The sequence below is a fragment of the Lactuca sativa genome, chromosome 4 (genome assembly GCF_002870075.4).
Source record: "Lactuca sativa cultivar Salinas chromosome 4, Lsat_Salinas_v11, whole genome shotgun sequence".
In the NCBI taxonomy this organism is placed as follows: domain Eukaryota; kingdom Viridiplantae; phylum Streptophyta; class Magnoliopsida; order Asterales; family Asteraceae; genus Lactuca; species Lactuca sativa.
In genome coordinates this window covers 82500741-82527167 of record NC_056626.2, presented here as the reverse complement: position 1 = coordinate 82527167, position 26427 = coordinate 82500741, and the positions used below count along the sequence as shown (strand labels likewise).

Sequence of the window (26427 nt, the reverse complement as noted above, 5' to 3'; positions counted from 1 at the left end):
CTATATTGGAATTGAAACTCCCATTGTTAAGATTGTAGCTGGATTGAATGCAGTTCGTCTAGACTGAACGAATTGTTTTGGCTATCTCCGATGATTAGATGAAGATGACATCTATGTCTTTTACATTGAGAGAGAGATATAGAGTGTGTCCCCATTGGACATTGTCCCATCGTTTTTGTTGGGAAATTTTTCAAAATTAGCGGTGATCTTAGTTTCAATGCATAAAGAAAATACATAATTGACTATAATGTCATGTCATAGACTCATAGAGAAACAAAACGACAAAAATGTACATAGGGACAAATATTAATGCTTGTGTTTGCAAAAGGATGCATGGCCTTCAATTCACCGCTACATAATAATTAACAACCACAATTATACAATAAATTTCATCGATATAAACATCCATATTAAACTTCAAACACTATGAAATATTCTTGATAAGAAGTTCATTGTACATTTATAAGGAACACAAGTTTAAAAAAAATATTTTTTCGGTGTAAAGTAATGTTCATTATGCTCACAAAAAACGGCTCCGATAATTGGCTTAATTAATTAACTACTTTGTATTAAAAACCTCTAGGTGTGTATATATAGTTATATACTTCCTGTGGTCCTCACACACTCTTGTTTTATATCCATCTCCTCACCTTTTCCATTCTCTTCCTTCTTTCTATATACTGTATCCACTCTTTCTTTTTTATATATGGAAACAACAAAATCTGGAAGGGTAGTCAGAAGCATGAACGATATGTTGAAAAATGAGATGATTGAATATGGGGAAGAAGAAGAAGAAGAAGGAGGAGAAGAAGAAGATGATGATGAGAACTTCGGAGAGGGTAGTAGGAAGAAGAAGGTAATGAGAAGGAGGGGTTCTGGTAGCGGAGGAGGTTCCGTACAACCTTGTTGTCAGGTGGAAGGTTGCACTGCTGATATGAGTAACTGCAAGACATACCACCGGCGGCATAAAGTCTGTGAGCTTCATTCCAAGGCTCCAGTTGTTATAACTGGTGGATATCAACAGCGGTTTTGTCAGCAATGCAGCAGGTAAGTAAACTTAATGTTTCGAATGTTGAAAGATTATGGTACAGAATACAATATTATAGTGAATCTGCTCATAAAATATCAGAGTAAATTCCTTTGACTACTAGACAAACTAAATATGAAAAGCGTTCAACAAAACATGTAAATCTTAGTTCAAAAATCTTTATAGTGATTGTCTAGTGTCGTATTGTGAAGATAAGTCTGGTTAGATGGAATGACCAAATGAAAAAAGGAAATAGACGCGAAATAAGTTATAGCGTTCTTGATGAGGTTTAATCGGTTTGTAGAAATGAAATGAATTGTCATATAATATTATAAATTATATGTATGTACAAAATATAATTTTAACTCTATTATACATATTATTTAATTATGTTTGGTTGATATAGTTTTCAAATAAATATTTGAGGAAGTTTTTCAAGACACACTCTCCAAATCAGCTCATTAATTACCCATTAAATAAAATTATTCCACTTAAAAAGTCTATGAATCTAATTCGTACACAACAAGTTTCTGTCATACACTACAGTTTATATTTAAAAAAAAATGTACAATATGCTAAAAAAACATGACATTATTATGTAACGATTTTTATGTACGGATGAACTCCATATTTAAAAGTGCTCCTTTGCTTATCACCATTCTCAAATATGAAGCTCAGAATTTTCGAGATTTATTAAACTCCCATGTACACTCACTTGTCTTCCTTGTCAAAAAGCATAATTGCATTGAATAAAAAGACTAAGTAAGAAAATTCATCAATTTTATGTTTCTCTTAAAACACTAATCTATTTCTAGAGTATAGATAACCACTTTTTGGATGTTGAATATCTAGTATGGTCAATCCAACTGCATCAAAATGCCCTTATATCATATCGAGGAATGACATAGAAGTCAATTCAAAAGTATTTGTCCTTTGTCCTTTCCAGATACCCTAGTACTCTACTGACTACCTTGACTACCTTTTGGTGCTCTGTACTTGCTTGATAGAATACTCACTTAGTTTGCTTATAGAGAACACGATATCAGGTCGAGTGAAATTCATGACATTAATTATGCTACCAATTGCACTCACATACTCTAGTTGAGCCACTGCTTGACCATACATCATATTAACTTTCATATTTAAACCAAATGAGTGTTAAATTCCTTAATGTTCAAGTGTTAAATCTTTGTCTGAGTTTTCTATATGTAATGAGATTGGCCAAGAAAAGTTGACTATCTATCCTTTTCACAATGATACCAAGAATGATATCTACTTATCTTATATCTTTTACGTTAAGGTTCAAGGATTTGTATTTCTTCATCAAAATATACCTTCTAAGTAAGCATTTAGCGATCAACATGTCACTTATATAAAGATAGATAATGATTATGTATTCAAGCATCCCTTTGGTATAAATCCACATGTTAGCACCATTTTGCTGAAAAGCAAAAGAGGTCATAGTGATATCAAATTGCTAAAGTCATTATGAACTTTTTTCAAATCATACAAGGATTTAAAAAGTATATACACATTCTCTTCTTCTCATCGTATCACAAAACCTTTAGGTTGCTCCTAATAAATCTCTTCATAGAGATAATCGTTTGTAAAGCTTTTCTTCACATTTATATGTTAAATATACAACCCTTTCCAGGTTGATATTGGTATAAGAGTTCTAATATAATAATCCTAGCAAACATAACATATGTATCAAAGGATTTGATTCTTGCTATATAAATATATCCTTCATAAACTAATCTTCTTTTATTTATATCCTCATCAAGATTTCCATTCAACGAGGTTTTATTTACAATTATTTGATGAACGCATAGTCCTTTCAAGGAAGAGATAGCTATAAAAGTTCGGTAGAACTAATATTATAAAACATAACATATATATATATATATATATATATATATATATATATATATATATAGGTATCGAAGTATTCAATTTCTTCTATCTATTTTATCCTCTAAAACCTAATTTTGCTTTATAGACATATATGGATTCGTCTGGATGATACATTCTTTTGAAAATTCATTTGGACACTAATGATTTCTTCTCCTTGGGTAGATTAACTACTCTTAATTTATATTTATTATAATATAATCCATATCATTATTGATATTTTCCTTCATGGAAAAAGAGCATCCCCAAACGGCATGGTTTCATTAGCAGTGTTAGGATTACCATCCAAGTTAATGTAAAAGAATGACCTAACTTGTTACTTTTTTTAGTCACTTCAACCAAATATAAGAGAAAATCATATCCTAGTTTTTTTCTCCTTTTTATCCATTATACTTCTTATTGTATCTTCTATAATTTGAGAAAGTCCAATATTATCTTGAGAATTACTAGAACTGTTTTAGGTTTAGAACTTTCATCATATTTAGAAACTTGTCCTCAAATACTTCTACACCTATAGATTCAACTATGACACCTAATTCTTCATCTAATAGTTAGTGATCATTTATATTTAGAGCATGTCTAATGAATATACTCTTTATAGCTTGGGCTCTTAATTTGGATCACTTAAGTTCGAGTGTATGACTATTAGATAATCTAAGTTAGGTTTTCTTTCCTCCAAAACTCATAAGGGCTCGGAGGAATCATATTAATAGGGATCCTATTTTGTACATAGAACATAATCAATAGTGTTTCACCTATATATTATTTGGTAAACATAACTGAGTCAACATCTAGTTGTTCATTTCAACTAGGGTTCGATTCTTTTTTAATCTAAAAAAGTTATGATGGGGAGTAAAGGGTAAAGTTCTTTCATGTTTTATGTAACGACCTGGATTTTCTATACACCTAATCTAAGGGAAATGTAAAAGTTTTAATCTACATTGTGGAATTCTAAACAATTAAAAACCTTTACTTCCCAGGAAAAATCATAGGTCTACAATAAAATATTACATACAAAATTAAACAACAAGGAAATACAATAATAGCATCCAACTATCTATTTTTTGACCTTGTGCTCCTGTCTTATCTTCTGGTACCATGGCTGCTATTACCTGAATATGCAAAACATAAAATTCTACAACATCAGACACAATGTGTCTAGTGAGTTATTCTTTCTATCATACTTTTTTCTTTATCATACTTTGTCATATAACTCTTTCTCTAATAGCATACAATGCTATTATTTCCTCTTCATCTATCTCCTCTTATTTATCTTTCTTCTGTAATCTTTTCCTTTTACTCTTTATCGTATCATCTAACTCTTTGTATGTCATCTACTCTATTTCTCATACTCTTCTCTTAGCCTTTTAATAGGTTCTTCTCATACTCTACACATACTCTAACTATGTATATGGCTCTATCTCTTCTCGGCTCTTCTTTATCTATTCTCTATCTCTTCTTTATTTTCTAACGCTTATCATGCCTTCACATGCTCTGCTTACTCTTCACCTTTTTTTTAATTCTCAACTCTAATGCGCCAGCATTATGTTCCCATCTAGACCCAACAGTCACATCTCATACTCTGATCTCATATATACTCTATGGGAAACAACATCCAACTTTCATTGTCGGGTGAACACATCTGGACTTACTCTTCTCTTTTATGATCCCTTGTGGATCCTTACTCTTTCTTTTTTACTCTTAAATCCCTCACTGATTCCTTATACTTAACCCCTCTTGGGTTACATCTAAGTCCGTATAAAGGACTCACTTTTCTTGTTCCTTTCAAAGAACCTTTTTCTCTATATTCTCCAACCATACCAATTTGGATTCTTACGAGAATCGTCTATCTACACCCCCCCCCCCCCAAAGGGGATCCTCTATCTATGTTCCCTAAGGAACCATCATCTCATTCATGTAGGAATCATACTCTTGTCCTCGTATGAACCATACTCTTATTCCCGAAGTAATCATACTCTAGTTCCCGTAGGAATCATACTCTTGTCCCCGAAGAAATCTTCTATTTCGTGTCCCCATAGGAACCATACTCTTGTCCCCGAAGGAACCTTCTATCTCTTGTCCCTATAGGAACCATATTGTTGTCCCCGAAGGAACCTTCTATCCCTTGTCCCTGAAGGAACCATACTCTTGTCCCTGGAGGAACCTTCTATCTCTTGTCCTCTAAGGAACCATTCTCTTGTTCCCGAAGGAACCTCCATCTTGTTCCCTTAGGAACCTCTATCTCTATATCTCCATATTTCTTATGTGACTCATCTCATAGCACTAGTCCCTTGGACAATCTATCTCTTTGTCTCATCAAGGGACCTTCTAAGCTTTCTTTTCTAGTACTTAGCCTATTAAGTACTTAATCTATATCTATGTCTAATAACATAATGGCATTCTACAATACCATTAATGTCTAGACATACTTACATACTCTTATGATTATACTGCATATAATCATCTTCTGATTCTTTCTTCTATCTCTAAGGTATTTAATAAATACCATTCTCATCTAAACCCACATACTCTTGTATACATACATGATCTACTTCATGTATCTTGTGTGTACCTCTTACATACTCTTAATATGTATACATGCTCTAATACATGTTCTTACACACATATTCTTCATCTATCGTCATCTCATTTCTTAGGTATATTCACTTAGTGTCCCAAGCTCCAACATACATGTATATGTGTAAAAACATAAAATACATAATCTAAAGAGAGAGTGAGTGTGATAACTCACCTTATCAGTTACTAAAGACTAATTGTTCCATCTTCCTCTACTCTGCCATTGATGCATCTTAGACCCATCTTGTTTGCTCTTAGACCTAATCATACATATACACAAGCATCTTAATACTTGTCTAGCCTATTAAGAGCTTTTGACTCTCTAAGTCAACATCACCACTTAACGGATCAAATTTCTATCTTTTCATTCTAGATCTCTTAATCTCATCCAGTTAATGAATTAAGTGTCCTATACTACTCAATTCATTATATTCTATCCTCTATTAAATCAATTCATACATAATCACTAGTTAGGGTTACAAACTCTAACTCTCATTGGATTGATCCCAATCATGGGAATCATTTTCTAAGTTTGGTTAAAGCTTCTAGACACTATCAATAACATCATACTTAATCTATATGCTAATCAAACCAAACAATCAAAACACCATTAAAGCGCTACTAGCTTAAAAATTGAGAAGATGATTACCTTACAAGATTTACAACTTCAATCCAATCCATATGCACCCAAGACCACCTTTTGTCCCTTCTTCCTTCTCCAAATCATCAGAGCATCATATGGGAGGGTTTAAGAGTGCAAAATGATGAGAATGATGGCTTATCAGCCTCCTGTTCTAATACGTAACCACACAATAGTTACTTGTCTACCATGCCATAGTGACCATTTGACCTCAGTCATTAGACTTGCATTTTCTTCCCACACAACGTCATTCTTCTTGCCGTATTGTGGTACTTTATCTCCACTAGCAACCTACTTTGGTCATAACGCTGTGACACCCATATACCGTGTCGCGGGAGAAAGTATGATGCCTTTCTTTCTTATAATTAACTCTCTTCGCACCATGGCAACCTATCTACCGCGCTATAGTTCTGGCTTGACAGCAACCCCTTAGGTTGATTCCATTCCGACTTTGGGAGATTTATGTCTCAACTTCTATCCTTCATAACTTCTTCATTTTTAACCGTTTTCTATGAACTTTATATCCATATGCAGGTGGGAACATACTCTACAATATTTTTAAGTCATATCTTACTAACCTAATATGGATGTTAATTTATTAAGTCACAAATTGACCCAAAATCATAAAATATCTATTTTACCATTTTGACCAAAATGCATATTCTGATGCATTCTTTCTCTTAAACTTAATCATCTAATCTCATTTTTGTGACTTCAACTCTTATTGGTTGTTTTCATGAAGTCACTCCATTTTCTCATCTCTGTCTCTTAATTGACCATTTTTTCTTTTTGTTCGATATTTGACTAAAAGTCAACTTTCGCTAAATTTCAGGTTCTTACATTTTATAATATTCTCTTCATAGAATATGTCAAACTATTATATGAAATATTTCCTACTTCTAACCAACAAAAGAATCTTTATGTTTTTCTAATGTTGATTTTCCACTTTAGCCTTATAATGTTTAAATACATCAACAACTTCATCTTTTGATCATAACAAATAAACATGTAAATAATGGCTCGTGTCTTTGCATAAAGTAATGAAACATCTATTTCCTCCTCAAGTAGATATTTCATTTAGATTACAAATATCTCAATGAGACAAATCTACAATGTAGTAAATCGATTTGTAAACTTCGATTTTATAAAGTTTCACATTTGTATAATTCTTTATCGTTTAATTTTAGCATACCTTCGGCTCTCAGTTTTTTCTATATTGCTAATATTTGTGGGTGCTTAACATTTTTTCTATAAATAAATTAAAAAGGCATATAGCAGAAAACATTCTTTCATTCAATTTGGAAACAACTTCATCATTCATATCATAAGCATTAGTACTTTATTTATATTGCGAGTATCATCACTAACACTAAAATCAATATCTATTATAGAAACACCAGGCCTAGATCCTCCATGATCGATATGTCTTTTAATAAAATCACAACACTAGTCATCGGATTGTTTTTTTGTCAAGTCTAAATTACTACAATCTTAAAGGTTTTTATTTGATTAAGAGTAAATTACATGAAAGGTCCCTATGGTTTGAGGTAATTTTCGCTCTTGGTCCCTAACTTATTTTTTTAACTCGGAAGGTCTCTATTGTTTGTTTTTGTTACACGCTTGGTCCCTACTATTTGTTTTTGTTATGCGATCGGTCTCTATCTTACCTAAAAAGACTATTATTTAAATAAGGAAAATGGTAGGGTAGGTAAGGGAAAACTAGTATTTTTAGGTAAGACAGAGAAAAATGGTAGGGTAGGTAAGGGAAAATAGTCTTTTTAGGAAAGACAAGGACCAAATGTGTAACGAAAACAAATAATAGGGACCTTTCTAGTTAAAAAAATAAGTTAGGGACCAAACATGCAAATTACGCTAAACCATAGGGACCATTCGTGTAATTTACTCTTTGATTAAATTTTAGACAAATGGACATCATAATATCTTCCTCGAACCTCGTCACCTTGAATTATGAGTTTGTCAAACTAGAGCACTTTAATGGTTAGAATTACACTTTTGGGCTAATAAGGTTACATTTTTTCTTTATTGTGTTGAAGCTTTGTTTTGTTGTGGACCCTCAATTGGTCCTTAACCCAGTTGATCATGTATCCAAAGTTGGAAATAAACCATACCAAAAATAACTTTTATGATATAGACAAGTCGACGTCCCTTAGAAGCGAGTTAGAGAACTTATGTCTTGGTCTCATAAATAATTCCCTTTCTAAACACCTTTATCCAAGTACTTACACTTCCAAATGGTCTACGAAAGACCAATATTAGTGAATATGCAAGAGCTCAAGATCTTATCCAACAAGCTGACCAAGCTTTCTATGTCCTTACCGAAGCTCTTCTAAGTGGGTGCAAATATTTAAAAGGTGACACCCTCTTATAAATACTTCTCAAAGGGGATGATGCACAAGTTTAAGGATTACTCGTTCTATGGTTTGTTGAAGCACTTCATAGTTAAGGATAAAATTAGAAACATGGAAGAATATGTTGAAGTCAAATCAAGTATGAACCACTTATTAGATAGGGTTCTGGACAAAAGCGTAAAATTGGGTTCAATAATAGGAAATTCTTAGAGCCTGAAAATAGGAGTTCAATAATCCAAATCATTAACAACAACCAACCAACCAACCAACAACAAACCAAAGTGAGCTCAAAAGTGAAATGTATACAGAGAGACATGTCACTATGTACGGGAGTTCCTCTTGTACAAATATGGTCGTATATATAGCTCTATAAACATAGTTGAAGATACTGCCCACTTGGCAGTCTGAGCTTAGTTTATGGATTCTGGTGCTACTATAGTGAGACAGGTGTCCAAAACCTATGGCTCTTTAAGAGAAGGGATGGTGGTGGTATGCATTCATGGCCATATAATAAGCTTCATTGGCACGATGTAATTAAAGTTTAGGAATAGTGAAAGAATCACCCTTCGAGATGTGTTTCACATTCCCATGATCTCAAAATGGACTTGTATTGTCATAAAAGGTTGACAAGAATATGTATAGGATGGTAATTGAGAATGTTTAAATGGAGCTCAATAGAAACATCTTAGAAGAACCGATAAATGCAAAGCTAACCTAGAAACACACAAAAACAATGGATCTAGAAGAACATAGTTTTTTAATACATAGAAAAATAAGATAACATAAGAGATCTTGTTCTTTTGTGTGAAATAAATGGTACCTAAGATATCTTATTTAAACATGTTAGAAACCCTAGGATGCCTTAAAAAAGTGGTGCAATGATTGTCGTCAACCACTCATAGTCTGCCATATGGAAGACAAAGAGCCTAAGTTTAGACCTATTTACAATGTATTTCTTTCTAAGATTATCTAATATCAAAGAAGGCTTATTAGTTGTGGAACTGATGGTTATATCTAATTGTTTGACTGGATCGGTTAGAGGTGGCCATAACTTTAACTGTTTAATAAGATCAATTAATCAACGCCCATTATAAATAAAGTCTTCTAGCAATGATGAGGCATGCTGAGTACAAAGTGTGCCTAAAATACATCATTTCCCAAATTTTGCAACTTGCACTCATAACTCAGTTATGTGTGTGTATGGATTTGATCCATTTTTACCCCACTAAATATTTTAAGACTAAACGCAAGGAAATCCTTATAAACCCACCAAATTTTCTTCCTATGACATATGTAGGGCAAGGAAACTATCCAACTTGCTACCTCCTTCATAATTTCCAGCACTTTAATCCTTGAAATGTCAAATCATTTCCCATTAAGGCATTTAAATTTTGGTTGTATATTTAATCCAAAACCAAACTTAGAAGTCAAACTATCGATAATATTTTACGAGATATTTGATAACAATACCCATTGTCTACAATTTCTAGCTAGAAACATAGTCAGATGCAATGATCTTATTGTGTTTTGTAACTAAACATCTTTACAATAGGTTTAACTTCCACTCTAAAGTTAGATCATGTTGCAATGATATTTCTTTAACGGTACCAAGAGTCATTGATTTATGTTTTGATTCGACATTATTGCAATAAATAGATTTTTATGCTCTTGTAAGTGATACAATTTCCATATTAGCGATATATCTCACAAATCATTATTTAGTTGTGTAAATCTTTTAAAATAGAAAAATAGTTATTTAGTATACGTCATTTCCTATTTTATTAAACATTATTGTATTATCTACTGTCATCAATATATCTCTCACATGTATGATGAACTTAATGAATTACAGGTGATTCCCTTCATCTGGATGTGAGGAATTGCTTAATTGACTTTTCTATCAAACATTAATTAGATTCAAACCCTACATGGTATCAGCCTAAATATTAATATTTTAGTGTTCTTGTCACTAATCTCTTCCATAACGGTTGTAGCTATTGCACAACCGGTTCATCTCCACTCTTGTTACTTGAATTACTACATTTGTTAACCAAGTTATTCCTCTCATGCCTTATTAAAAGATTTTTGGCTAAAATGAGGTAACAATTAACCCTATTCCATTGATCATCATTATGAATGGTATCTCTTCTCTTACTCATGCGTTCTTTAATAGGAATAAAGTTAATGAGATTATCTTTATTTTGATTTGGTCCTCACCTGCTAAAGCAAAAGTGGACAAATATGTTTAAATAAAACATTATGTAATGCATGTTATGATATAGAATTATCCTACAACCACAAATCAATTGAAAAAATAAAAAAATTCTACAATTCTCTACACCAACTTTAGAAATGTATTTCTTTTTTTATGAGCATGGTTGGAAATTTAGACTCCTCTACAACCAACTATCTATCATTTACCATTTCGTCGATTATATTGATAAGTCTCACTAGTTTGTCTGTGACCTAATCCCCTAATTCGGAAATTTATCTACCACTCACCAAGCTGTCAAACTGTCAACATCATTTTGCAATTTTCTTTACAAATTATTTATAAAATTTGAGCATGGATCTACCATCCACCAAACTGCATTTATTTCTCACCACAATCGGTGCTCTCAATCTCCTCTGATCGTGGTTCTTCAGGAGCATAACAAAAAATTGAGATCGTAGTTCTAGTAGTCATGGACGTGGTCACCATCCTCCTCATTGCCAATGTTTGTCTAAAGATGGCTACTAGGCCCATAGATATCTAGATCTTACCTTTTTACCGAATCAAACACGCTCACTCGATTCAAATTTTGAAAATGCCTTTCATTCTTAGTGTCATGTAAATGACAATTTCACTTATTGGTATGTTGTTTCCTAGGAGGCTAAACATATAAATCCATTGTTTCCTTCATTAAGTGGGGAGAATGCTATTGACTCCACTACCTATCTAGATTTTTACTCCAAATATAGATTGCATCTTCTTCTCACTCTATTTTCTCTCACAGTTTTTATCTATTCATTTATTTGTGTATCATTTATCTATCTAACAAGTGACCAGAGCTACCATACTTATCATTCTACATACATTGGGGATATATAGTTATTTCTATTAATTTCATAATGTTAAACTTGTCAAATTATTGACAGGTACATTCAAGACATATAGGGCAAAAAATCACATACTATCGATGCCCAAGAAAACAACTAAAGTACTCTCTATCAAATCCTTATACTCATCTAGAGTGTTATGATGAATGACCCTCTTGAACACCTATAGTACCCATTTTGAAAATTTTCCAAGATCTACTAAAAATTAAAAACATTCACATTAATTTATTTATATAATGAAAGTTTGTCAAATTTTAGCTTTATGAATATATTTTGTATAGTTGGTTGTCACATTTGATTCAAACTCTATAAGAAGTATGTACATATTTACCAAGGTTCTAAATAATATTAGGCGTGAGTCGACGGTAGTGTCAAACCTCAAGATTTTACGAACCGTGACGAGCTACGTTGTTTGTAAGGCGTGACTTAAGGCGATAATTTTATATATAATTTATAATTCTATAGATATTTTCTACTATTATTTATTTTTATATAAATATATGAATTAAGGCGACATTTTGTTAAAATGCGGCGTCAAGTACAAGCCTTGGAGCCATGGCGCCATGACAAGCTTTTTAATTAGAACATTGGTATTTACTGACACCAATATGGAAAACGACTAGTTGGGCTATCACTTCTCTATAAATGTTAATTCCTATAAAAGTGTCTCGAAGGACTAAATACTATCTTCATCATATATAACAACCTAGTTCTTATGCATATTTGGAATACATAACAACCGCTTGTAAATGAGATAATTACTTTTCCTTGTGAGATACATAATAGAGCATAACAATACCTTTTGTGTAAAAACGTTGTATACATAGATAGAGTCTAAAGTACTAAAAATAGAACATTCATAAGAGTACAATCTATAAGGCACTTTATCTATTCCTTATTGAAGCCTCATACTTGCTTCTTACAAGATAATTGTTTTATGGTGCAAAGAACCCATCAACCACCATGGATTTATGTGTACACAAATAATTTCCATACTAGTAGGACAATTTAGTTCCAATATAAGTTGAACAACATATCATCCATATCAATGGGCCCATAACCCCTATAAAAGTTGGGAATAGATCATCCCCCAAATAAATGCTCCACATTAGCAGGACAATATTAGGGCGTGTTTGACACAAAGCATTTGAAAGCTTCTAGTGCTTGACAAAACGCTCCATTTTGAGTAAAAGGTCTCGTTTGGCACTACAAGATTTTAGCATTTAGTTTAAACAAAATGCTCCAAATCTAAAAGTTATCTCACGTTGCGTTTAACAAAATGCTACGAACTATCAGCTGCCTGGTACCCATTATCCACTACCAGTTAGTTTCACTGAACATGACCTTAACATGATTAAATCACGAGAGTGTATTCAATATAACAAGCCTAATTATACATGTAAATCCATAGTTAAGTTGATATGAAGTCATATGGTGGGGGAGTGTGTTTAATGAACTTGTTCTTGTTTATTGATATATCTTGACTCCCACAACTGCCATTCTCAAGTAGAAGCATCCCTTTGATATCACAACCATCTTAACGAACTAACTCTTCCTTTCTGTGTCATTTTTTCTTACTAAGGAAGTTGAATATATTAGGTTTAGTTCAACTATGGATTCTACTCGTAACACAACTAATTACAGTAGTTAGTTTAGTATCCAAACGCCAAACCTCTATCATTCTTTACACGGACTTTAAAATGGTACGTCATTTGTTTCTGAACATGGTTGAATTTTAGAACCCTCTATGACTAACTATTTTCCATTTTCTATTCTATCGATGGTATTAATAAATCTTACTAGTTTTTTATGGCCTCAACCCTCCTACAAAAACTTTGTATACCATTCACGAGGGTGTCAAAACGCCACCATCATCTTGTGATCTTCTTAATTGAATTAAACACCACAAAATTTTCATAAAAATATGCATGGATCCAACATCCAACAAACTGTATTTATTTCTCAAAAAGATTAGTGCTCCCACACCTCCTTCGACCGTGGTTCTTCATGGGCATAACAACAAAAATTAAGGCGGTGGTTCTAGTGGTTGGGACATGGTTACCTTTTCATTGCCAACATTCTAAAAAAATGGCCACTTTCCCACCAATGTCAGACGTTCGCCTTATTTCGAATCAGACATAGTCACTTTATTCTAATTTAGTAAATGCACTTCATTCTTAGTGTCATCTGGACAACAATCAACATCCTCCTGATTGGTATGTTGATTCCTAGGATGTTGAACATATAACTCCAATGTTCTCTTCCTACGGCGTGGAGAATTCCATTGACTCTACCACATGTCTAGATTTCCCCTCCTAACTCAGGCTCCATCCGCTTCTCGCTCACTTTTCTCTCATAGTTCTTATCTATTTGTTTATCGATCTAACTAGTCACCCAAGCTACCATACTTATCATTCTACATCGATCCATAAGGAAGTAAAGAGATTTTTCTTAATTCCATAATTTTAAAATTATTCAAGGATTTACAAGTATATTCAAGACATATGAGCGAAGCCAAAGAAAACAATTAAGGTATCATTTATCAAATCTATAGAGTCCATTGGAGTGTTATGATAAAATACCTTTGGAACACATGTACCACCCATTTTGAAAATTTTCTAAGATTAGATAAAAATTATAAACTTTCACATTACAGTGTTTATACAACAACATTTGATCAACTTTTAACTTTACACATATATATTTCATAGTTGGCTGTCACATTCAAATCAAAATCTATAGGAAGTACTTAAATAATTTACCCACACTAATACAACAAATGACTAACTCAAGGAATCATGAACACATAAACACATACCTTTAATTGTGTTAGATGGTGATTAAAGCTTGATATATGAGGTCAAAGGCCTTCCAAAGATGATATTTATCACTGAAAATTGGCCCTCAGTTTTCTATTACTACTATGGGCTGGGAGAATATGAAGAGAATATAACATATAGGGGCTTTTATCATATAACCAACTTTTCATGTGCTTATGTTGTTCTAAACTATCTTGTATCGGGCCATAATTGTCCTAGGATTTAGCTAGAGAGCACTTGAATATGCCCATGATAAATATTAAATTTGCCATTTTAAGTGTAACCTTCTCCTTTGATTCTTTTTTCTTTGCTTTACATTTTTAACTTAGGTACATGACTGTACAACAACAGAGCATCATTTCTTCCACTAATAACATTCTACTTTGAGAATTTTTTTTCCTTGACATAAAAACACACTACTACCATCTGGAACACCCCTTGTCCCCTTTCTGGAATCCAATTTATGGGGACTTGGGGACCAACATCTAGAGTTAACTCCTTGTAAACATCATCTGGAATAGACATACAAGTGCTTACCGACTTCAGAAGTCAAGATTTATCTCTACCAGATACGAAAATACCAGTTGATACTTTTGATGAAAGTTGTGGCATTGAGTTTTTGATATGTTAAATGTGAGAAGACGATTATTTTTTGATGAAACTGTGGGTTGTGGCGCGATATTGGATGTGATCTACAGGAGGTTGAGGAATCTTGAGCAATATCGATGATTTAGATGTATGAAGAAGACATAGAGAGACATATTTTCTGATGGAGACATTGAGAGCCTATGGCAGCAGGAAAAAAAGTCTTTTACAATGATGAAATTCATAATAATATTTATTTTCAAAGTCTCCTAGTGGCAGCATATATATATATATATATATATATATATATATATATATATATATATATATATATATATATATATATATATATATATATATTATAGGTTCAGGTTCATTTGAGACCATTCTAATTATGTGAGACCGTGAGACCAAATCTAAAAATAATTTTAAAATGCAAAATAAATGGAAAAATCCAAAAATTCTTTTTTTAAATATTATTTTCGGAACTTGAATTAACTAAAAAAATTTAAAAAAAAATAAAAATAAATCCCGTTTTTTTTTTTTTTTTTGAAAAATACGTGAAATATTCTAAATAGAATATTACACTGACATATTCTAAAAAATAATTTTAAAATGCAAAATAAATGGAAAATCTAAAAATTCTTTTTTTAAATATTATTTTCGGAACTTGAATTAACTAAAAAAAATATAAAAAATATAAAAAATTCTATTTTTTTTGAAAAATACGTGAAATATTCTAAATAAATACTACACTGTACATATTCTAAAAATAATTTTAAAATGCAAAATAAATGGAAAAATCAAAAAATTCTTTTTTTAAATATTATTTTCGGAACTTGAATTAACTAAAAAAAATAATAAATAAATAAATAAAATAAATAAAATAAAAAAAAGTGCGTCTTACGGTCTCACAAAATTAAGCCGTCTCACATGAACCTAACACTATATGGGTTTCTTACCAAATTGCGTGATTTTTGGGATCCTAATTAAACATAACTTCTATAATATTTCCACAAGTAGTTTTCTATCCCATATATATGGAAAAAATGTCACGAATTATTCATGGCTCTTAGATTCATTATGTTACTAGTAACCAGCCAGGATTTGATGTAAAGCTAATGATTTCTGAAAAGGTTAATAAAAAAGACTAGAGAAACAATATGGCCCCCAACAAAGTAAAATGGTATTTAAGTGGAGAAAATATTCATAAAGTACCCATCCACGCTAACAAAAATGATAACCAAACTTCAGGTCATCTTGAAATTTAATGGTTGTGTACATGTACAATATTTTGCACACTTGAGTTTGTGTTTTTTAATCTACACAAGAAATGCAATATAAGGTACACAAATTTTGACTTACGGGTTCTTATATTATTCATCACAGGAATAACATTGGTTTTGCTTTTTTGGTTTTTTCTGCAGGTTCCATGACCTAATAGAATTTGATAATGCCAAGAGAAGTTGTCGTAGGCGTTTAGCTGGGCATAATGAGCGCCGACGTAAAAGCTCCTTTGAAACTTATGGAGACGGTTCCTGATCATTTAAGGAAAAGCGGATTGTTAGTCCCTCATCAACTCCTAATAAAATAAGACTTATATAACTATATTGATGGCTATGATGCTCTCTCTCTTCTGTCATTCTGTAAACTTTATTATCAAGAAGTGTTGTAGTATAAGTAAATATATATGAGGAATTCATAAGGTAATTAGTAAATGAATTGTGATGTTGTACTAGCAAATCATACGCTATTTATGATAACTTTCTAATGAAAGTAAATATATGATTCTATATGCTAATAATTTTTAAGGCTTCGAAAATAGATCATCCCACACCTCTACGGTAGAACAATACATGACACATTAGATGAATAAAGAAACTTGAAAACATTTGTACCTTGTAGGTCATTGTCCCTATTTTGCTATCACTTGGGTACATGGTTCCCTAATTGACCCGATATGTTGTCTAGAAGGCTATAATATCATAAACATTCTATTAGTAATCACCAACCTCAAGTTAAATTATTAAAATGCCTACCTAAAGTCGATCCCATTTGAGCCAGCTTGTTCACGATTGTGAGCTATAGGGGAGACCATAACGACATGTATTTAGCCATGGTGACAATTAAACGGGCAGCCGTGTCGTGTATTTAGATGAACCAACATAACTTAAAACATTTTTATATAACACGAAAACAACTTGAAACCATGTCCTATTTGTTTGAGTAACACGAAAACGACTCAATTAAAACATGATAAAAATGACTAATACGACAAACTCGAAACAATAAAATAAAATAAACCTTTAGTTAATTGAATTCAAAATTAATCTTATAATACACGAAAAACACATAATAATGTCATGCTCGACATAACATGACGTGATGTTATTTACAATTGACATGAATACGATATGAACACAAATTAGAATTTCAAATAATTTAGGCATTTGGGATTTTGGACTATTTTAGAAATATTGATTTTTGAATATATTTTTTTGCCAAAAACATTAAGATAGATCTTAATATATATATATATATATATATATATATATATATATATATATATATATATATATATATATATATATATATATATATATATATATATATATATATATATATAGTAGTGGGGTACCCGCACGATACAGCGACAACTATTTGTTTCGTTTCGTCGATTAGTTCTTGGGCGACAATTGGTTGAAGATTTGCTACAAATTGTTTCCTTTTGATGTTAGTTTTGGGTACACACGTAATACGACAGACAATATATGTTTGATTTTTGGTAGGTTGATTTCTTTAACTCTCTAATAATAAAGTGGGTGGATATTTTATTTAATCAAGATAAAATAAAATAAACATGATGATTATCATAAATTATGTGTTATAGTTTATGGTATTTTTTAATTAAAATAACAGAATACTAACGATATTTATGAAGTAGTTATTATTTATATTTTTAATATTTAATTATTTTATTTTTTTAGACATAAAATTTATTTGTTCACATTAAATTAGCATTTTAAATACACATTCAAGGTTTTTTTTTACTATATTAACTTAACAATGTGGTTTTACTATAAAACTATAATGACATGTAGTTTTAAACTAAAAATCATTTTTGTGCTTATAGTATAGTTACATGACAAATAAAATACTTTTTTTTAAATATTGGTTTGTATATTTGAAAATAATATTTGTGTGTTAATACATAAATTGTCTAAATGTTTTTTTATAACTTTACCATGTATTCAAATCTCGGGACAGAAAAATTAAAATCAAAGTTAAAAGTTTTGAATAACCTAATTGCATATTAATATTTTAATTTTAATAATTTCTGAACGTTGTTTGATAAAAAAAAACAAAATATTATCATATTTTTCATCGTGTAAAAGTTTCTAAACTGAATATTATCATATTCAATCAATTTGAATAATTGAACTCTTGATTTCGGTAACTTCCGGTTCATAAGCTTCATCTATTTTAACGATGCTTCTTTGACTTGGCTAAGATGAGCACCAATGTATTTGTTTCCGTTAAAGTTTTTTTTAAATACAATGGTTTATAAGTTTCTCCCAACCCGGTTTTTTTAACCATTTTAGACCAGCTTCTAACCCTAACAAAGACAGTTTTAAATCAACGTCAATTATTTTTTAAAGACCAAAACCGGTTTGACCCAAGACAGATGTGTTTAGGGACCTTTCTGCCCATGAACACCTCTGCCAAACACTTCCTACGACCTCTACAACCACTCATAACATGATTAAAAAAAAAAGGCAAGGTGGTTCAATAGAAGCCCAAAATCAAAGGAATTTAACATTTTCTTATAATCAAAACAAAATTTTTTAATATGTTGTTACCAGAACATTAATAGATATCGTATAACAAACACAACACAAATAAAGTGAAATATTTGAAGAACTGGTTTAGTCAAAATTGAAAACAACATTAACAGAGATATTGAAAATTTCTAAATTCATATATTATTCTAAATCTATAAGAAATACTACACTACAAAGAAAAAAAAACTTGAATTTTGGAGAAACCAAAACCATTTGGTCAACACCAGCTAAATGAACAATAAACAAAGATGTACAAATAAATCTCCATGAAATTGTAGAAGTACATTAAACTTTGACTCTATCCACAACTTAGCAGGCTACCCACCCAGTACCATTAACCAGATAAAAATCAAGATTGGATCATAAAATCAAGAGTCTATAAGCCACTATCAACCTTCAGCCTTTAGCCTTGAGCTTAGAAATATATCTGTTAACTTGAAAATCATAAAATCGACAAAAAAATGTTAATACAATTTTTAGACTACAAACAAAAAAAATCTATAAAAAAGAATGACTATCAGATCTCATTAACTACACTTTCTTGATTTCTTTTTTCAAATTTACCATGAGATTCAATAACTACCAACAAAAGTTTAACAAAACAAATAAACAAGAACAGAAAATGGAAAACAAAGCAACATAACATCTACACCAGGTATAGCCTTCACATGTGTGTACAAATCGGATGGATGAACAAGCACAATTATCTCATATACAAGAAATACAAGTTACAATGATAACTTTAGTATTTAGAAAAAATGAAAACACATGATAATTAGAAAATAATTTTAGATGTATTAGAAAAACAATTTTTATTTTATCAAGCACATACAGGGAGGCTCATATCATTTAAAGTTGAAAGGTTTCCCTATATACAAGCACACCATAAAAACAAACCAACCCTAGAAAATCAAATTATAGAACTTGAATCAAAGAAAGCAGAAAAACAGAACAGAAGGAAATACAAAGCCAAAAAGAACCGAATAAATACTAAAGATAACAAAGGAAGAACATTTTGTCAATTTTGGTACATCAAACCTGAAATCAATCTTGGTCTATCGACACAAAGATCAACATAAGTGACATATATTCATTAGTTGATTAAAGTTTAAAAAACACAAACACATACATAATAGACCAAACACATACACAAACAGTTTAGCAAACACACTTACATATAACACATAGCCTTAAGATTCAAATACTCATACATAAAGATTGGTTGTAATATTTGTAAAAAAAAGAATGTAAGCTTAGTGTAAAATGAACTACTTAACCCAACCAACAGTTCTAGATCTTAATATATAAATCTGAAAGATCTTACTATTGTTGGGTTCAGATGTGGTGGTGAGGGAATAGAGTGACTGACACCGATGACCAGATGGTTTAGATCTGGGGTTGACAGAGTACCAATGGTCGTGAGTGATGGAGATAACGTTGGTGGTGAAGTGGACAACAAACGCATATATACAAAGATCTAACTCAAATCCATAAATCCATCTCTTTTGTTCAATCATAAACTCATATCGGTAAGGCGGGAACAGAAGTTAAAGAAACTGGTATTGTAGATAATAGCTTATATGAGGATGGTGTTTAGATTTAGGGTGGTTTACGTTTATAGAGAAGGTAGTGAGTAACGGTGAGGATGGTGTTGTGTGAGGGTTTTGTGGTGCTGGTGATGATGCTGCCAATAGTGTTGGCAAGGATGCTTACAGAGAGGAAAAACAATAATAAAAGATACACTACTTTAAAAAGAGGGGATTTTAAATACATCCGATTTTAAAGTCAACAAAAAACCACTTTGACCGTAAGTAACCCAATTTGATGGGATTTTAGATAATGATTACTAATTAAATTGACATATTCTATTATGTTTATATAATCGAGACATAGTGAAGTGACGGTGTTGTTATACCAATTTATTAAAACTTTCATTTATAACCTTCTAACATATACTAAATTTATAATTTATACCTTTAACTATTAATAAAATATTTTATACTAGGAATTAACATATAATACCTCCATTTCATTTTGTATACCTTTGTATAATTACATAATCAAATTTATTTTGTATAATTACATAATCAATTTTACTATAGGGATTTTCATATAATATTTTAATTTTAAATTTTTCTTTAAAATTTAATATTAATGTTATCAATCGGGCTGCAAAACGTATCTAACGAACATGAATAGATATTTGTTCATCTTTGTTCATTTAACCTTAAATGGTAAATAAATATCACGAACAATTAAACAAACAATAAAAAAAAACATAATATGATATTTTTTCACAACTATAATAAATAAAATTATAATTTTTATTTACCACCGTTTTGTCAAACACTATCATATTTAAATTTTATTAATTATCAGCGACATCAACTACATGAATATTACAGTTTTTACTTGGTGCATTCGGTGGAATATATATGCATTAAGTTGAGCATTATATAATATTTCTCATCAGACAGAACGTTTTGATATGTTGTGATGCCAAAGTAGCAAAACTGTAGGCATTGGATAAAAATGTCAGAGTACAAATCCCAAGAACATCATAGTGCGGAAAATAGTAGTGTGATGCGCTGCAGTCAAGCCGGCTCCTTTCCCTTCAAAGAAAAGGTACCTGAAACCAAAACTGTAAACCGTAAGCATGAAGCTTAGAGAGTTCTCCATCGTACCACATACCATACAAATAACATACTGTCAGGCATACCGGGGTGCCCGACCTACCCCTACCAGGTATATCTGGGTGCTTGATCTACCCTATTGAGCATACCGAGGTGCTCAACATACCCCTTTCAGACATACCAGAGTGTCCGACCTACCCCTCCGGTTTATCTCAACCGGTTCCGGTGACTATTTCACCGTTTACCACTATCATATAATAACATGTCATAAACATACTACTAGACATGCATGGGTATTGTCTACCCCTTCAGGATCTCTCAAGTGGCATCCAGCGACTATTTCACCCATACTACTACTAACACATATATCATAGCATCCTAGCACATAAAACATATCAGATAGTGGCAAACCAAACAGTTATCACAAAGACAATCATCTCAAACATAATCAACTACTGTTTGGGCCGACATTGGTGCCTTAGACCCACCTCTACTGGAAGGTAACTCACTTCTCTCGGTTGAAATGAGCTGCAAATGGTCAACTTCGAGTTTTCCATCTCAACTTAGGGTTTCATTTTCCAACTCGTACTCGTCGAGTTGAGGTCATCAACTCGACGTGTTTTAAGTCAAAAATGTCATTTTTATGCAAAATTCAAATACCTAGGAGTCAAGGCGTTATAGAACTGGTATGGTGACCGGTTCCCGTTTCAGTTTGTTTAACGGTTTGACTGTCAATTCAACCAGGTATCTAAACTTTTCTTGTTTTTCTTTAATTTCCTATACACATAAACACACGATTTCAAACATTACAATACACAGAAAAACAACTCCAAACATTAAAATATATATATATATATATATATATATATATATATATATATATATATATATATATATATATAAACAAGTTGTAAATCCCACCAAATACATTAAAAAAAATATATAACCATAAGTTTTACATCAATTCACATACATAAAAAAGTATAGTATTGAATCAAAGTATAGTTTTAACTAAATATACACGCTTCATAACATTTATCATGTGATTTTATTCAATTTAAAAGAAGTCTAAATCGATATTAAAAGACCACCTAAATTATTTATGCAAAATACTTTATTTTCGTGTGGTTTTATTCAACTTATGTAACACCGTGAATTTTCAAATAAAATTTTCATTTAGAATTACAAAATTCTCATAACACATTTCACAAAAGTCTCATTTATTTAATTTACAAATCGCCACTCCATAATTGTTTGATTTAAAATCCAGGATTCTCAAAACATAACTCTTTCGCTGATGTGTACAATCAAGCTGGTGTCTTCCCGTGATCCTGAGAAAACCTGAAAAATATAACGCATAACACGGTAAGTACGAAGCTTAGTGAGTTTCCCAAAATATCACACACGTCTCATTAGCCACTCGAGGCTAACTCGAAATGATCCTCAGGTCTATGTGTTTCAATAGAGACTCACTCTATAATTCTTCAAAAATTAAACATGCACCAATGTACCTGATAGTCCTGATGTTACAACTTAACCGGTTGAACCGACTCAATTTAATTGATTTAACCATTTTTTTTTGTAAAAGAACAACCGGTTCGTTCTGGTCCAAAAATATGCATAAAACCGTTAGTTGAATCACTCATCTACCAGTTTCCCTATCAATCGGCCGATTCAAACTATCTTTTAAAAAATTGAGAATAACAATCTATCGTCGCTTGGTCATCAACTCTCAAACATTATGCTTTGATTTTCTAATTTATGTTTTATTAAATATAATAGTATTTAGAAATAAATAACAAAAATAATAAGAAGAAAATTATTGAATATCAACTCTCAAACATTATGCTTTGATTTTCTAATTTATGTTTTATTAAATATAATAGTATTTAGAAATAAATAACAAAAATAATAAGAAGAAAATTATTGAATATAAATTCACAGCTAACGTGATACTTTATTTCTATATTACCTGTGTCTATTTTTTTTAATTACACTTTTTTGTTCTCGATAATTTTATACGTTTTGTAACTTTTTCACTAACTGAAGTAAATAGAAACATTATAATTTTAAAAAAAAAAAGGCGTGAGAAGGAAAGGTTGAGGAGGGGAGGGGAGATGTCATCTTAACTTGGGGTTTTAAGTGAAAGTGGTTTTGCTTTTTGTAAAATGGTTTTGACTTTGTGTAATTCGGGTGTGATTAGCAATAGTCACTGAGAATTACGGTAGAGGTGGTCACCGTGGTTAGGGTTTTAGAGGAAGTGACGGAGGAGGCGTCGGTTGAAGTTTGAAATTGGGTTTTTTAGGGTTTTGAAAAAAATAGTGGTAGAGAGAAAGTTATTATTTTAACATAAATATACACTAATCAATAGTATTTATAGTATAAATATTTGGTTTTGATTGGCTTAAACTTATTCACATGGATCACCACTACATAATGAATCCATACCATTCAAATAAAATCTAAGATTCATATTTCATCTCCTTATTTTTAAGACTTTGGTCTTAAAAGCTTTTGGGCTCCTATTATGCATGCATTATAAATTAGTGTATATATATACATAGTACATGTGTTCTCGCTCAAAGCGGCGGTGAAAAATAACTCTTTTGGCGAGTAGTTTTCTTACGGGGAAATAATTATTAAATTTTATTATTAGTTATTATGTAAAAACTTACATTTTTAAATAAAATATTTATGTTTAGACCATATATTTATATTGTATTTTATATAGTTAATGTAAAGTAATTAATACCAGTGTCTTTTTTTTTAACAGTAAAAAAATAATACCGGTGTGTAGTTTAAAAAATTTAAATTAATTTATATAAATGAATTTAATATTTTAATATTATCATTTTGTTCCAAATTAAATTTCTTAATAACTTTCCTTAATTCAAGTCTTCAAAATTTTGGCAAGTATTAATAATATTTATGCATAATTGATTTATACAAAAGCTTTCTAATTTATACCTCTTAAAATTTATGATATAACGAATATGCTTTATAATAGAGTATAAGATATATATATATATATATATATATATATATATATATATATATATATATATATATATATATATATATATATATATATATATATATATTACTATTTTTTTAGGTGTCCATCGACCATCTTCTTTAGCTTTAGCCTCGCCTCTATTTATAAGAAATCAAAATACCAATATTATCATAAGTCCATATGGATTAATTCTTAAATATAAACCAAAGTTGTGAAAATTTCAAATTTTGATGTCGAAAAAGGCTTTCTCGTCATATCTCAAGAGTTAGCTTACTGTCGATCTTAATCACCTTGATTTTGCCTTGGCAAATTACATCTCTAATGTAATGATTGTTGGATTGAATGTCTAAGCTCATAACTATAATTGGTATAAACTTGAATTGATAGTAGCATAATCCTTTTGGGTTTCCCTCAAATCTAGCAATCGGACATGATGTCTTTTAAACAGAGAGAGAGAGAGAGAGAGATTAATTTATTATATGAACAATAAATTAAATAAATGGTGTGTTAGTGTATTATGAAAATAATATATTAATTAGAAATCATATTATTCAATTAATAATTAATCAGAAATTAATTGGAATTAATTTTGGGATTAATTGGATTAATTTAAAGTGCAGTGACGGTTTGGTTATTTATTGAAAGTTGACGAAGGAAGGCATAAGGACCTCATTAGATGAGATGGATGAAAGTCACTTGGGCAAGCCCAAAGAGTTTTTGTCCAAGCCCCTTGGATAATGGGAATGGGCTGTTTGGTCACCAAGCAAATGAATTTAGGGTTTCCTCCTTAAACCCTATCTTTGGCACCAAGCTACCTCTGCTATATAAAGGACCTAGACATTCACATTTTCATGCACTCCTTCCCTCAAGAAGCCTTGGACGAATTTGGCTATCCCTTCTCAGCTTTCTATATTCATCCTCTTGCTAGCCTGGGTGTGATTCCATTAGAGGAACGAAAATAGTGGTGCTTGCTTCCAAGAGATCAACAAGAAGATGTTCATTGTTATTTGCTACAATAACAATCAAGGTATGTAATCCTTAACCCTAATTTGGTATTTTCCAAAATAGCCTAGTGTTCTAATGTTTTCCTTTTGATGTTCATAGTTATAGATTCAATAGAGAAAACATAGATCTTTATTAGGGTTGCATGCACACTTAAGAGTTTAAGTTTTGTTTGCTTTGCATAAAACCCATCAGTGATGTCATATGTATGTGTGCTTCATTCTCTTACAATGTGCTTCATGCTCTTACAAAACATAAAATCATTCGTGGGGCATATAACACTTTAACTATCACAAAAATATGTACAATATATAATCATCACATAATTTACTATACAAACCTCCTTAAGAAGTAGTTTCTTTACATTGATTTGGACCAACCATTTACTCAACTTGTATAGTACAAAAGCAATAGAAAATTGTACTATAATCTCCAATAATAAAGATACAACATGCGAGTGATCTTCTACTGACAAAATCACATGTATAATATAAATCCACATAACTATACCTTATGCCAATTTCCCAAATCAAAGATTGTTTAGGAGTACCTTTAAGATACAAGATGATACTATTATAAAACGGACCTTTAATCACATGTGAATTACGACACACACTTGTTTGATGACAAGCAAAATCGTATGTGGTAAATAAATGCCATTATTGTGAAAACAAACATAAAAGCATGTTATGTTTAAATGTCAGAAACAAATAAAAAACACAGGATGCACTTGAAATGACATCTTATAATTTTATTGGATAGATATACACTCCGCTAATCCTACTCGTCGATTAGAACTATAACTAGCTTAATCCCTTTTCTTTCCGGATTAATTTCTCTACATTTCTCTCTCACGATCGAAGGAGTGAAAGAACAAACTTGCAATTTAATTTTTCTGAAATTAATA

The 26427-nt window shown here is 31.1% G+C and overlaps 1 protein-coding gene across 1 annotated transcript; it reads left to right on the top strand.

Annotated features, from left to right (window-relative positions):
• Positions 1-505: 505 nt before the first annotated feature.
• Positions 506-16822, top strand: LOC111894999 (squamosa promoter-binding protein 1). Its single transcript, XM_023891089.3, has 2 exons — positions 506-1047; positions 16455-16822. Exons 1-2 carry the CDS (start codon positions 707-709, stop codon positions 16567-16569), a joined length of 456 nt encoding a protein of 151 aa, XP_023746857.1. The 5' UTR covers positions 506-706; the 3' UTR covers positions 16570-16822.
• Positions 16823-26427: the final 9605 nt, after the last annotated feature.